The sequence below is a fragment of the Odocoileus virginianus genome, chromosome 23, assembly GCF_023699985.2.
Source record: "Odocoileus virginianus isolate 20LAN1187 ecotype Illinois chromosome 23, Ovbor_1.2, whole genome shotgun sequence".
Lineage (NCBI taxonomy): Eukaryota > Metazoa > Chordata > Mammalia > Artiodactyla > Cervidae > Odocoileus > Odocoileus virginianus.
In genome coordinates this window covers 31490643-31503599 of record NC_069696.1, presented here as the reverse complement: position 1 = coordinate 31503599, position 12957 = coordinate 31490643, and the positions used below count along the sequence as shown (strand labels likewise).

Genomic DNA, 12957 nt, shown 5'->3' with positions numbered 1-12957 from the left:
CAGGGTCAGACACGACTGAAGCGACTCAGCAGCAGCAGCAGCAAGCTTAGATTGGTGTCCCATTTAACTCTGAGAGCCCAGCACCTTCAATGTAGTCAGGAATATAGGGTGATTTTTACACCACATTGAACTTGATATTCATCCTAAATGCAGTTTTGCACTAGTTGTAAATCAGGGAGGTGGTCAGGCCCCACTCCACCTAATTGCCTACTTTTGCAGCATGCTTTGTCAGTTCTTGTCATTTTCTACACACCATTGTGCTTTCCTTTCTAGAACACTTTTGGGTAAGGTGACGTCACCTAACCGATGTCCCCTGCCCTTTCGCATGTCTCTCATACGTAACCTTGGCTTGAATTTGCCCTCCTTCATAAAGCTGTCTAAAATTATATCTGGTCTCCTTCTCTCTGTCTCTGTGAAAGCAAACTCTCTCAGTTCAGATCTTTATTTTCATAGTTCTCCCTGCTTTCTTAGGTAGACTGTAATTTCTTGTGGGAAGAACCATATCTTCTATTTCTTTTATATCCACTCACCATTGTCTAGTACCAGGCATGCATTAAGGATTAGTAAATGTTTGAAGATTGTATTATAACTGGTGTTTTATTTTCATATGATGACTCCAATAATTGGTATTTAAAATATGTACACTCCTTAATATTTGTCTTTTATTGTGCTACTGCAGATAATGGCTGTTAATAATAAAATGTTTCTGGTGTTGTAGGTCCTATTAATATTCTTTGTTAATTTAAAATATTATTTTAAATTTACATTTTATTTCTTTTTTTTTTTCTTTTCATTTTCATGGTCTATATGTGGTTGTTCAGCCCCCAGTCATGACTCTTAAGAATGTCATGGTGACCTGTCAGAGAATTCTTGGGTTAAGGTGTTTTTACCTTGCATCTCTGAAATTATGCTTCATTATAATATGCTCCTTCAGTCTTTTTATTTCCAGCAGTTTATCCCTGATAATAAAATTTTGCCTGCTGTGCCCTGAAATTTTACCATTCCTTTTTCTATAGGCCATATAAGGTCTGATACATTTAGCATAAGGAAATGCACTGAGAATGTTACCTGTTATTCCTTTTCCTTTCTAACTTACTCATTAATTATTAGCAATGCCATAGATCTTGTAATTTTTTTTTCTATTTTGGCTGCATTGGGTCTCCCCTGAAGCATGTGGGGCTTTGCTAGTTGAGGCACATGGATTTAGGTGCCCCATGGCATATGAGATCTTACTTCCTCAACCGGCGATTGAACCGACATCTGCATTAGAAGGCAGAGTCCACTGGACAACCCGGGAAGTCCCAGATCTTGTAATTTGGTTGTTATTGGGAAGTGGTCATTTGCATGACTCCTTGAAGCTAAGGAGCTTTTTATGAGATAAAAAAAATACCAAAAAACATTTAAGTTGAATGATAAATTCATCACAAAATAATTTCAAAATGTATTTCTTATTTATTGCAAAAGAACCAAATATATTACAAAGCTATACAGAACATAAAATACATCTTTGTGTTTATTTTAGGACTCAAACATTTTAAGTCCAGTGCAAGATGGAACAAAGAAACCTCAGATTGACAGCAATAAGAGCAACAACTATCGGATTGTAAAGGAGGTCAGCAATTAGTTTTATGTGGGTTTATATTTGCATGGCAAAAAAGTTTTGTCTGTTGATTATATTTAATATTGTATTTTCTATGGTTAATGATTTTCTTCTTGTTTGGAAAGATTTTGATTAGGCTCAGTAAACTCTGCATCCAGAACAAAAAGTGTCGCAATCAACATCAACGATTATTGAAAAATATGGGAGCCCATTCGGTAGTGTTGGATCTGCTGCAGATACCCTATGAAAAGGTGCGTTTTTAGGTTCTGTTTTCCTTTTTTAATTTTGGGGCAATTTCAGTATAGCAAAGTTGCAAATAATATTTTCCCCTGAACCCTTTGCAAGTAAGTTGCCAACCTGATACCCTACCTCCCGAGTCCTTTAGTATGTATTCCCTATGAACATCACCCCGTAACACCCTTCCAGACTGAGAAGGAACGTGGCATTCTGCTGCCATCTCATCCTCAGAAGCCACTCACATGCTGCCATCTTCCCAATCACGTCCTGTTTGACAAAAAGATCCACTTCAGAAACAGATGCTGTTTCGTGTCATGTCCGTTTAAACCTCCACATGCTGGACCTGTCATACCTGGACGCTTTTAAAGACTGGCCAGCTATTCTGAAGACTGCCTCTTCATTTGGATCATCTGACTTTGCCTCATGATTCGATTCAGTATCCATCTTTGGCAGGAACGTTACAGGACTAACACTTAAGTTTTTCCCACCGTTTCCCGTCAGACAGCGTGCAGTTTTGATTTGCCTCGTGACCGGTGATGTTTACTTGGGTCACTTGATAAAGATGGTGTCTGCCAGAATTCTCACTGTGAGCTACTCAGTTTTCCTCTGTAATAAATATTTTGTGGCACAGTTCTTTGAAACTAAGTAAATACTCCAGTTTTGATCAAAATTTCTTTTTTTTTAATCTTTTAAGTAATTTTTTTAAATTGGAAGACAGTGGTTTTACAATGTTGTGTTGATTTTTGCTGTCCAACAATGTGAATCAGCTGTAAGTGTACACATATTCCCTCCTGTTTGAGCTTCCTCCCCTGTGTATCCCACCCCTGTAGGTCATCACAGAACCCTGAACTGAGCTCCCTCTACAATGCTGCAGCTTCCATTAGCTGTCTACTTTTATTAAACCTTTGATTTATTCATTTATTTATTTGCTTGTTTTAGTATGGACTCATGGATGCTGATTTCACATAATAGGTTATATTAGGTTTCTATCATTATTTATTTTGATTGTCCCAAATTGGGCCAATGGAGCCCCTTCAGGTTAGTTGTCTGTCCTCTAACATGGCCTCATCAATCTTCGAGTGATTCATCACTTAATTGCACATTAAAATGTTCCAGGCTCACCTTGCAGTTTTCTTGTTCCACCTGGAATTAGCTGTTTCTTCAGGAAGCGCCAGATCCATTTGGGGGAGAATGGTATTTGGGAGAAAAATTCTGAGAACTTAATGTACTTATTTCTGTGGGGGTTTTGCTTCTTCAGGTCCTCTAAGTAGACAGATCTAGAGAATATATGTGTGTGTGAATATAAATACTCACTTATTAATATACTGTTTATAACTCATCTTCCACCATCTCTGCTCCCCCTTCCTCCTGATGAATGCCCTCTGCACTTCTCTCAGGCTCTGACCTTAATCTGAGAGTAGATGCCCTGTTTATCTCTCTTGGAAACCAACCATGCCAGGCCATACACCCTTCCCACTTGGACTTTTCATTTCTCTGATTGAATTGGCCCCTGTTTGACTTAGTTGCATTTTAATATGTATATTTATAAGGTGGTATAATTCAAACTATGTTAGAGAATACAGTAAAAGAATTATTGAAAAGCAGCCAAACGTATTAACTTCTTAGTATTTATAATTCAAATTATTATATCTTTGATATTGTAACACAGGCATATAACATGTAATGAAGTCCCTTTTTCTAAAAAAGTAACTATAGTGTTGAGTGTTTTACTACTACTTTATGTTTGTGGGTTTTCTATTTTATTATTATATTTTTATTGAAATATTACTAATTTACAATATTATATTAGTTTCAGGTGTCCAGCAGAGTGATTTGAAATATTTTTATAATCACAAAGTGATGTCAGCATACAAAGTTATTACAATATTATTGGCTATATTCCCTATACTGTACATTACACCCTTTGTTTTATAACTAATTTATTTTATAAGTGAAAGTCTGTAACTCTTAATCTTTCCCACCTATTCATCCCCCCATCCCACTCCACTCCGGTAACCATCAGTTTGTTCTCTGTATCTATGAATCTGTTTCTGTTTTGTTTGCTTGTTTATTTTCTCCTCTGGATTCCACATATAGGTGGACTTGTAGTGGTTGTCTTTTTCTGATTTATTTCAGTTACATAATACCCTCCAGGTTCATCAATATTGTCACACATGACAAGATTCTGTTCTTTTTGGCTAAGTATTATTCCATTGTGTGTATATCTGTCTATCTATATATATATGTGTGTGTGTGTGTGTGTGTGTGTGTGTATATCACATCTTCTTGACCCAGTCATGGAGACTTAGTTTGCTTTTGTATCTTGACCATTGTAAACAATGCTGCAGTGAACATATGGGTGCATATATCTTTTTGAATTAGTGTTTTTGTTTTCTTCAGAAAAATACTCAAAGTGGAACTGCTGGATCATATGATAGTTCTGTTTTTAGTTTTTGAGGAAACTTTATACTGTTTCTGTAGTGGCTGTACCAATTTATGTCTCCACCAATAGTGCACAAGGGTTCCCCTTTCTCTAAATTTTCACCAACACTTGTTACTGTTTTTGATAATAGTCTTTCTAACAGGTGTGAGTTGATTTCTCACTGTGGTTTTGATTTGCACTTCCTTGATAATTGGGCTTCCCTGGTGGCTCAGCTGGTAAAGAATCCCCCCTTCAGTGCAGGAGACCTGGGTTTGATCCTTGGGTTGGGAAGATTCCCTGGAGAAGGGAATGATAATCCACTCTAATATTCTGGCCTGGAGAATTCCATGGACTGTAGTCCATGGAGTTACAGAGAGTCGGACACAACCGAGCAACTTTCACTTTCACTTCCTTGATAGTGATGTTGAGCATCTTTTCATGTGTTTGATGGCCATCTGTGTGTCTTCTTTGGAAAAAAAAGTCTATTTAGTGCCTTTGCCCATTTTTTTCTTTCTTTCTTTCTTTCTTTCTTTCTTTTTTTTGGATGTTAAGGTGTATGAGTGTTTTGTGTATTAACCCCTTATTAGATACATCATTTGCAAATACCTTGTTTCATTCAGTATTTTGCTTTTTTGTTTTGTTGATAGTTTCCTTTGCTGTGCCAAAACTTTTTAATTTGATTAGGTCCCATTTGTTTATTTTTGCTTTTGTTTCCCTTGCTTGAGGAGACATCCAAAAAGTATTGCTGAGACCAATGTCAAATGCCTGTATTTCCTTCTAGGATTTTTTTTTTTTACACATAAGTTTGCATTTTATTTATTTATTTTTTCATTTATTTTTATTAGTTGGAGGCTAATTACTTCACAACATTGCAGTGGGTTTTGTCATACATTGACATGAATCAGCCATGGAGTTACATGTATTCCCCATCCCGATCCCCCCTCCCACCTCCCTCTCCACCCGATTCCTCTGGGTCTTCCCAGTGCTCCAGCCCTGAGCACTTGTCTCATGCATCCCACCTGGGCTGGTGATCTGTTTCACTATAGATAATATGTAGGATTTTTATAATTTCAGGTCTTAGATTTAGTCTTGAATCCATTTTGAGTCTGTTTATAGGATTTTTATAATTTCAGGTCTTAGATTTAAGTTTTGAATCCATTTTGAGTCTGTTTTTGTATATGGTATAAGATAGTAGATTCTTTTGCATGTAGCTGTCCAATTTCACCAACACTAAGAAGTTCTCTTTTCTCTAAGGTGTATTCTTGTCTTCTTTTTCATTCTTTCCTGATACATTTTCCCCAGTCTCTTCATCAGCCTAGAATATCTAAACCAAGTGATTTTTAACTTGCATGACCTAAAATTTGAATAAAAGGTTGAATTTTCCTACACATCACTGAAAAGCACATACAATGTGATATCATCTCTCTCAGAGCTCATCCCTAGGTTAATTGACCACATGTTTTGGGGTTTATCTCTGGGTTGTCTGTTCTGCTCCATTGATTTATGTGTCTGTTTTTGTGCCACCATCATACTGTTTGAATCACTGTCGCTTTGTAGTATAGTTTAAAATTAGGAAGCATAGTATCTCCAGCCTTGCTCTTCTTTCTCAAGATTGTTTTGGATATTAAGGGTCTTTTGTGGTTCCATATAAATCTTAGAATTATTTCTGTGAAAAATGCTACTGGGGTTTGCTCAGTTTTAATAACTAGATTGTTCATAAACAAGCAAAAAAAGCATAAGGTGACAGCTTCAAGGAAATACCAATTCCAGTAGAATTGCCCCTGCCATTCTTCTATACTGGCTGACTTTTCTGTGTGAATTGAGTGTTCCTGTGGCTGAAGTTGCTTTGATGTTTTTTTTTACTATGCCTGTACTACAAACATAAAAGAAAATACTAGTATATTTTGAAATAAAAACTTCCTATTTTCCAGATGGGAATGGAGTTTTTGGACATAATTATTAGTCTAGTTAGTTCACCCCTATTTTAAATATGAGGAGATGAGTCTATTAATGATCTTAGGCTGTTGGTTTAGTTATAGATAGCATAAAATTTAGACTCTCAGATTAGGAAAAAAGAAAACAAGAAAATATTGGATTATCTTAATATAAACTGTGACTCAGCATAAATCCATTTTGTGTGTCTGAGAGTGACCACATGACCTAGCCTAAAAAAATTTTAGATTGTTTCAGTGATATTTTAAAAGATAACTTTTAAGAAGAAAGTTTTGCATTGTTTGTGAGTTTTGAGACTCAGGTTTCTTATTGAAATTCTTATTAGCAATAAAGTACTTTATCATAGGACTTTGGGAAAAGACAGTGAATAAGGAAACAATTTAAGAGTATGTGTGCTAAGAAAGAGGGGGAGAAAGAGAATGGGGGGAAGAGGAGGGTGGAAAGTGAGGAGATAAAGGAAAAGAATGAGATGGAAAAAAGAGGCCAAGTAAGTAGCAAAAGAAGCAGGCACAGAGAAGGGAGAGTGGAGACTAGAGGGAAGGTCAGAAATACTGGGCTGGCCAACGTTTGTTCGAGATTATCATAAGCCTCAGTGCGACAATCTGGATGAACTTTTTGACCAACTCAAATATGTATATTTACAGAGTGGGGAAGAGAGGGCAGGTGAGTGGAGAGAAGAGGGTGGGGGCAAATCAGCAGGATATGAGAATGAGAGCAGGAGAGAAGGAGCCAGAAGAGGAGGGATAAATGCCTGGAGAAGAAGAAAGGGAGGAGCTGGAGAAACAGGGGGATAGAGATGATGCAGAATGAGGAAGAACAGAAAGCAGAAGGATCAGGAAGCTCCAGATACACTGAAACACTAGACGAAGGTAAATCAAAGAGAGGGAAGGAAAGAGAGGGATTGGAGGATGCAAGGCAGAAGGGAACAGAACTGGGGAGAGTAAGGAGGGCAGAGAGAGAGGAACAGCGGGACAGAGGAGGTGTGGGGACAGATGCAGGGGAGAAGGGCAGCTTTGTACAGAGATGGGAAATTGTAGTGGACAAGTAGGAAGATTGGGGAGAATGAGAAATGGACTGTGAAACAGAAAGGGGAGCAGAACAGATAATAGAATGAAGATGAGGGGAGGGACATCTGCAAAATGGGGAGAGGTGTGGACACAGAAAGGAGACCATAAAACACTGAAGAAAACAGAGGAAAAAATGCCACGTGTGAAAAAACATATTCTTCGGTAGTATTTTTGCTCTGTGTGTTTCTCTGCATCATATACTACTTTTTAACTTCCAGAACGATGAGAAGATGAATGAAGTCATGAATCTGGCTCACACATTCCTGCAGAATTTCTGTCGGGGAAATCCACAGAATCAAGTTCTCCTCCATAAACATCTGAATTTGTTCTTAACCCCTGGTGTAAGTATTTGAGTGACTTCTAATATTTATAGTATTTATAGTAAAGTGTCCATGTCATTTCTTTTGGCAACATTAATGGATAGAATTTTATTCATCTTTGTGCATGTGTGTGTGCTAGTCGCTTCAGTTGTGTCCAACTCTTCGCGACACCATGGGCTGTAGTCCGCCAGGCTCCTCTGTCCATGGAATTCTCGAGACAAGAATACTATGGTGGGTTGCCATGCCCTCCTCTAGGGGATCTTCCCTACCCAGGGATTGAACCCATATCTCTTAAGTTTCCTACGTTGGTGGACAAGTTTGTTGCCACTAGTGCCACCTGGGAGACCCCATATTCATCTTCATCACCTCATTTTATTCCTTGTAGGGGCGGATTCTCCTCAAAGTGAGTATCTTTCCATTAAGGGAACATTTAAAGAAACTTGAAAAATTACACAAATCTTACCTGCAGATGGCAACTTCACTTTTATGTCCACAGTTAGGAAAAAGATAAGGTACAGCAAAGACTAAGTGTGATGCCCCGAGTAAGTAAATATGAAAAACTCGAAGGTGGAGTTACCTCTGCTCTGTAAAACATGTGTCAGCCAATACTAAGGAAGAGCCATGTTTGAATAGTACATGATTAAATTAATCTCAAGAATATTGTTGCCAACATGTTGACCTTTATAATAAGCGCCCTTTTCCAACTAAATTCCTTTGGGAGCTCAGTTTTTTAATTTCATTTTTTTAAATGCTGAATAATCTCATTGCATTTTGTGCAAGAGTTGTACAGGAAACTTACTACAGTTTTGCATAAAATAGAAAATTGATCACAAGCCGGGTAATTGGTCTAAGTATTACTGTAAAATAGAAAATTGATCTTGTCAGAATTACAAGGGCGCATTCCTCTGTGTGTAGCTCCTTGAAGCAGAAACCATGCGGCACATCTTCATGAACAATTACCATCTGTGCAATGAAATCAGCGAGAGGGTTGTCCAGCACTTCGTGCACTGCATTGAGACACACGGCCGCCACGTGGAGTACCTAAGGTTTCTGCAGACGATCGTCAAAGCAGATGGTAAATACGTGAAGAAATGCCAGGATATGGTAATGACCGAGGTATGTTCTCAGTTTGCATTTTACCAGCTTCACATAAACATTATGCTCAAATACGTGTTTTCTGTTAATTTTGAGTGAAAAAAAATCCCCCAACAACATAGGTTTGGAAAATAATTTGAGTACAGCTACTTAAGCATTAATGTATTTTGCTTAGGTCTAGGGAAGTGACATATCATAAGTTGATGTTATAATTTTCTAGGAGTGTATTTTTCTTTTTGAGCCTTAGTGAATTTGGGGTAAATAATGGGTAAAATCCTATGAAATGTTATAGATTATTTAGAATGAAAGTGATTAAATTTTTTAAGTTTCAAAATATAACAGAAATGAATTAAACTCTGCTTTTCAAGTGCCTATATTACTCTGTTCCCGTGATCATAGAATGGATGTTCTTTGCTACTATTTACAGAGGGCTTTGAAGGAAATGAAATTAATAGAAATTATCTGTCAGTGATTTTTTTACATTTGGAAGCTCAGCTATTCAGAGTCAGTTAAAAATTTAAGAAAAGCAGATGGGTGAGGTACTCCATTTATTTTGCCCTCTTTGTTATGATGTTTCTCACTGAGCCAGATTTATACAGTGAATGAGTTAGTTACTAGGAACCAAGTGATACTTTGGAGAATGCATGCCTGTGTGCTCTGAGTCACTTCAGTTGTGTCTGACTCTTTGCAGCCCTATGGAATGTAGCCTGCCAGGATCCTCTATCCATGCGATTCTCAAGTCAAGAATGCTGGAGTGGCTTGCGATGCCCTCCTCCAGGGGATCTTCCTGACTCAGGGGTTGAACCCATGTATATCTCTTATGTCTCCTGCATTGGCAGGCGGGTTCTTTACCACTAGTACCACCTCGGAAGCCTACTTTGGAGAATACTTTGAGCTTATGTGGGTAGATCACTGTTCTGTGACCTAATTTCTCTAAAGGCCTGTATGGATTAGGGCAGCTTTCAACCATCTGCAGTTACCTAGTGGATTATATTGATTTGGGGAATTTTCATAATTATACACTTTAAATTTGGGATGGGAGTAATTTCTTTATTGTTACAATGTGAGTCCCTCTTGCCCCATAGAAATTTCAAAGTTAATACAGTGTAAAGTCCTGAATTTTTAATGTAAATTATTGTTACTACACATTTAAGGAGCATTTTAACTTCGTAAAATTTACCTGTCTGTATTTGCATTCACATTAGTTCTCTTTTGCCTAGTAATGTGGCAATTAATTTGATTTTGGAAAATCATCATGGGAAGAATTAAAATGGGAAAGCAGCAAATAGTTAAGCGAGTCCAATGGCATTTATTAGGTGATGTGTTTCTATATGTAAAGAAATATTTATAGTTTTATGTTAATATATACATTTTTGACACAAATACATTCTTTCAACAAAACTTTCAGTGTAAGCCAGTTAATTGTCTTAATCAATTTAAATATGTTATCAACTCAAATAAAATAGAGAAAAAATTATGTAATCTGTGTTACCTACCAAAATATTTCCCACTGGGGGTAGAAAATTGGTACTAGAATAGACAAAAAGAATTGAGGCCAGCGCAGGTCCTGACCTGTCTGTGGTTTGGGGTTGCTATCTGCCTCATAAAGCAAAGTAGAGGGTTTGTCTCCTGGGAAGACAAAAGTTGTCTTCTCTGCAGAAGCCTCTTACATAGCTAGCCTGGGCATCTTTTAGGAATAGGAGGGCAAGAATTGAGACCTCATGAGGCTGGGTTTTCAGTCGAGGGAGAGAGAGAAGATCGCAGTGATAGTCTGGAGTGGAGTGTTATTACCTCCAGAACTTATCAGTGTTAACTCAGCCTGGGTTTCACGGCAGTCAAAGTGGATTCCTTAATAAAATAATACTGTTTCCCCCCCAAATAGACAATAAGACATTATGGTGATTTAGCAATAAAATTACATCCTGCTGGAAACTCCACTTTAGATAGTTTGTTATACAAACAAAACAGGAAGGAAAATTTATTTCTTAGAAGCCCCTATTTATTCATTCTTTGTCTCTCTCTCTCTTTTTTTTAAGCTTCTATTTTTCTATTTCTCTGCTTTTACCTACATTCCCTACTGATATTCTTGTAGAGTTACATTTGGTTCCATGTACTTGCTTACTTCTTCCATCGCTATTGAAGGGGATGGGGATATTTTACTTCACAGTAAAATGAGACTTATGAGATTTCTCATACTTGGCAATGGCATCTACCATTTGAAGTTAAAGAAAGTAACTTTATTGGAATATTTTGCAGGTTTAATTTCAGTGGCTAACTCATTGAACAGCTTCCAATCATCTGTGTCATTTATTCTCAATGCCACGCACCTCTCCCATATTTCCTCAACTGGTTTTGATGACTTTCATAATTAATCACTTCACACATGAATAGAATCTTTTTGCCATCCTGCTTTGGTATAGTTCTGCTTTTGCAATGTTATCTGTATTTTTACAAAAATATGCATGTGTTTCCACATAGACCAAGCCTTTGGAAATAACTGCAAGGATGAACATTTGGACTGCTATATAGACTCTCTTATTATCATTTCAGTTGATAAATGGGGGTGAAGATGTGCTGATATTTTACAATGATAGAGCATCATTTCCCATCCTTCTCCATATGATGTGTTCAGAGAGAGACCGAGGGGATGAGAGTGGCCCCTTAGCCTACCACATCACCCTTGTGGAGCTGCTGGCAGCATGCACAGAGGGGAAAAATGTCTACACTGAAATCAAGTGCAATTCCCTTCTGCCCCTGGACGACATAGTGAGGGTGGTGACCCATGATGACTGCATCCCTGAGGTAAGCCTGGCAAAAGCTTAGCAGCTATAGAGTTGTTTTTAATTTCTAGTAAGTGCCAGAAGTCTTCCTATGGTTATTTATAATGAGATAACACACTTAGTCACAGAATAGTACCTAGGTATATAATTAGGGAAATTTAAAAACCATTAAAACTTACTTTTTTGTTCTACAAGGGACTATGAAAGTTGATAAACCTTTTAAGAGTATAACCACTGTTAATTTTCTAGAAATTCCACTATAGAAATTTCTAGGTATGATATTGTGATCAGAGTTAAACATTTACTTGTAACTTCTAGTATGTTTTGAGCATAAAACAGATGCTTCATAAATAGCTCACAGTCATCAATAGAGGCTAGAATGGTGCTCAGGACCACTATTAGATTCTCTAGGTTTACCTTTGCTTTATGGAATAGATGCTTTCTTGGAAACATGGACACATATTTTGTTTTATTTATACATCATCTTTTACGCTCCATCCTAGTTTGGCATGACAGGCAGGGAAAAAACTCATTAGAGACTGGTTGTCTGCCAGCTGCATTAATGAAGCTTCCAGGAATGTATATGACAATAATTTCTTTTTTTTCTACTGTTCTAGTGTATTGTTGCAAAGTTTATAAATATGTGATATGCTAAATCCAAACATTTTAAATCACAGTAACTTTAAAAGATACCAGGTTAGGTTAATTTTCCTATTTCCAAATAGTCCTGCATAGTGATGGACTTGAAAGTATATTTTTTATGAAATTTTGTAGGATTGCTAACACCTCAAACCAAGAATACTTCATGCCTTGGTTGTTTTGAAGTAAGGTAGCAAAGAAAGGAAGCATAGTGTTGTGATTAAATTATGGGTTCTATCTTTATTTGAAGTCCTGATTCTGGTCAGTCAGTTCTCTCTGACATAGTGCTCTAACCTCTTATATTCACCTGTTTCACCCCTCTTCATCCTTTCGATCCTGATTCAAGTATTACTTTTTCAAAGAAGACCCTCCTGGCTTCTAGTTTTAGAGCCTATAAGAGTCTACAATTTGAAATTTGACATTTGAATTTTATTGATTAACAAATGTCTATAGTCTTTTCATTCTTTACCAAGATTATAAGCTCAGTGAGAGTAACAGTTGGGTCTATTTATAGTTACCATTATATTCTCTGAGCCTGGGCCTACATTTAAGAAATATGTTTTGAGTGAGTGAGTGAATGGATTGAAGAATGAGTCAGAATCTTGGATCGGTTACTTCCTACCTGTGTGACTGATTCCAACAGGTTACTTAACCTTTCTCATTGTCAGTTTACACAGTTTTGAGTGAAATAACTATAGTCTATATCTGGTAGAATTGATGGGGAATTAAATTAAATATTGCCGAATCTCCAGAATGCTGAGGTTCTGATGCCTCCTTACCCTGTAGTGTAGCCTTAGCACAAGCACCGTGTGGTTGAAGGTTTTAGACCTCAGTCAAGTAGTGA

General features: G+C 37.2%; 1 protein-coding gene across 3 annotated transcripts in view; it reads left to right on the top strand.

Moving 5' to 3' along the window:
- The window catches only part of ITPR2 (inositol 1,4,5-trisphosphate receptor type 2), a 567579-nt gene that overhangs the window by 260736 nt on the left and 293886 nt on the right, over positions 1 to 12957 (top strand). For all 3 annotated transcript variants that reach the window (XM_070453823.1, XM_070453822.1, XM_070453824.1), the window contains exons 27-31: positions 1523 to 1612; positions 1726 to 1851; positions 7498 to 7620; positions 8515 to 8715; positions 11245 to 11496. In XM_070453823.1, coding sequence (XP_070309924.1) covers positions 1523 to 1612; positions 1726 to 1851; positions 7498 to 7620; positions 8515 to 8715; positions 11245 to 11496 — 792 coding nt within the window. The remainder of the gene's footprint in view (positions 1 to 1522; positions 1613 to 1725; positions 1852 to 7497; positions 7621 to 8514; positions 8716 to 11244; positions 11497 to 12957) is intronic.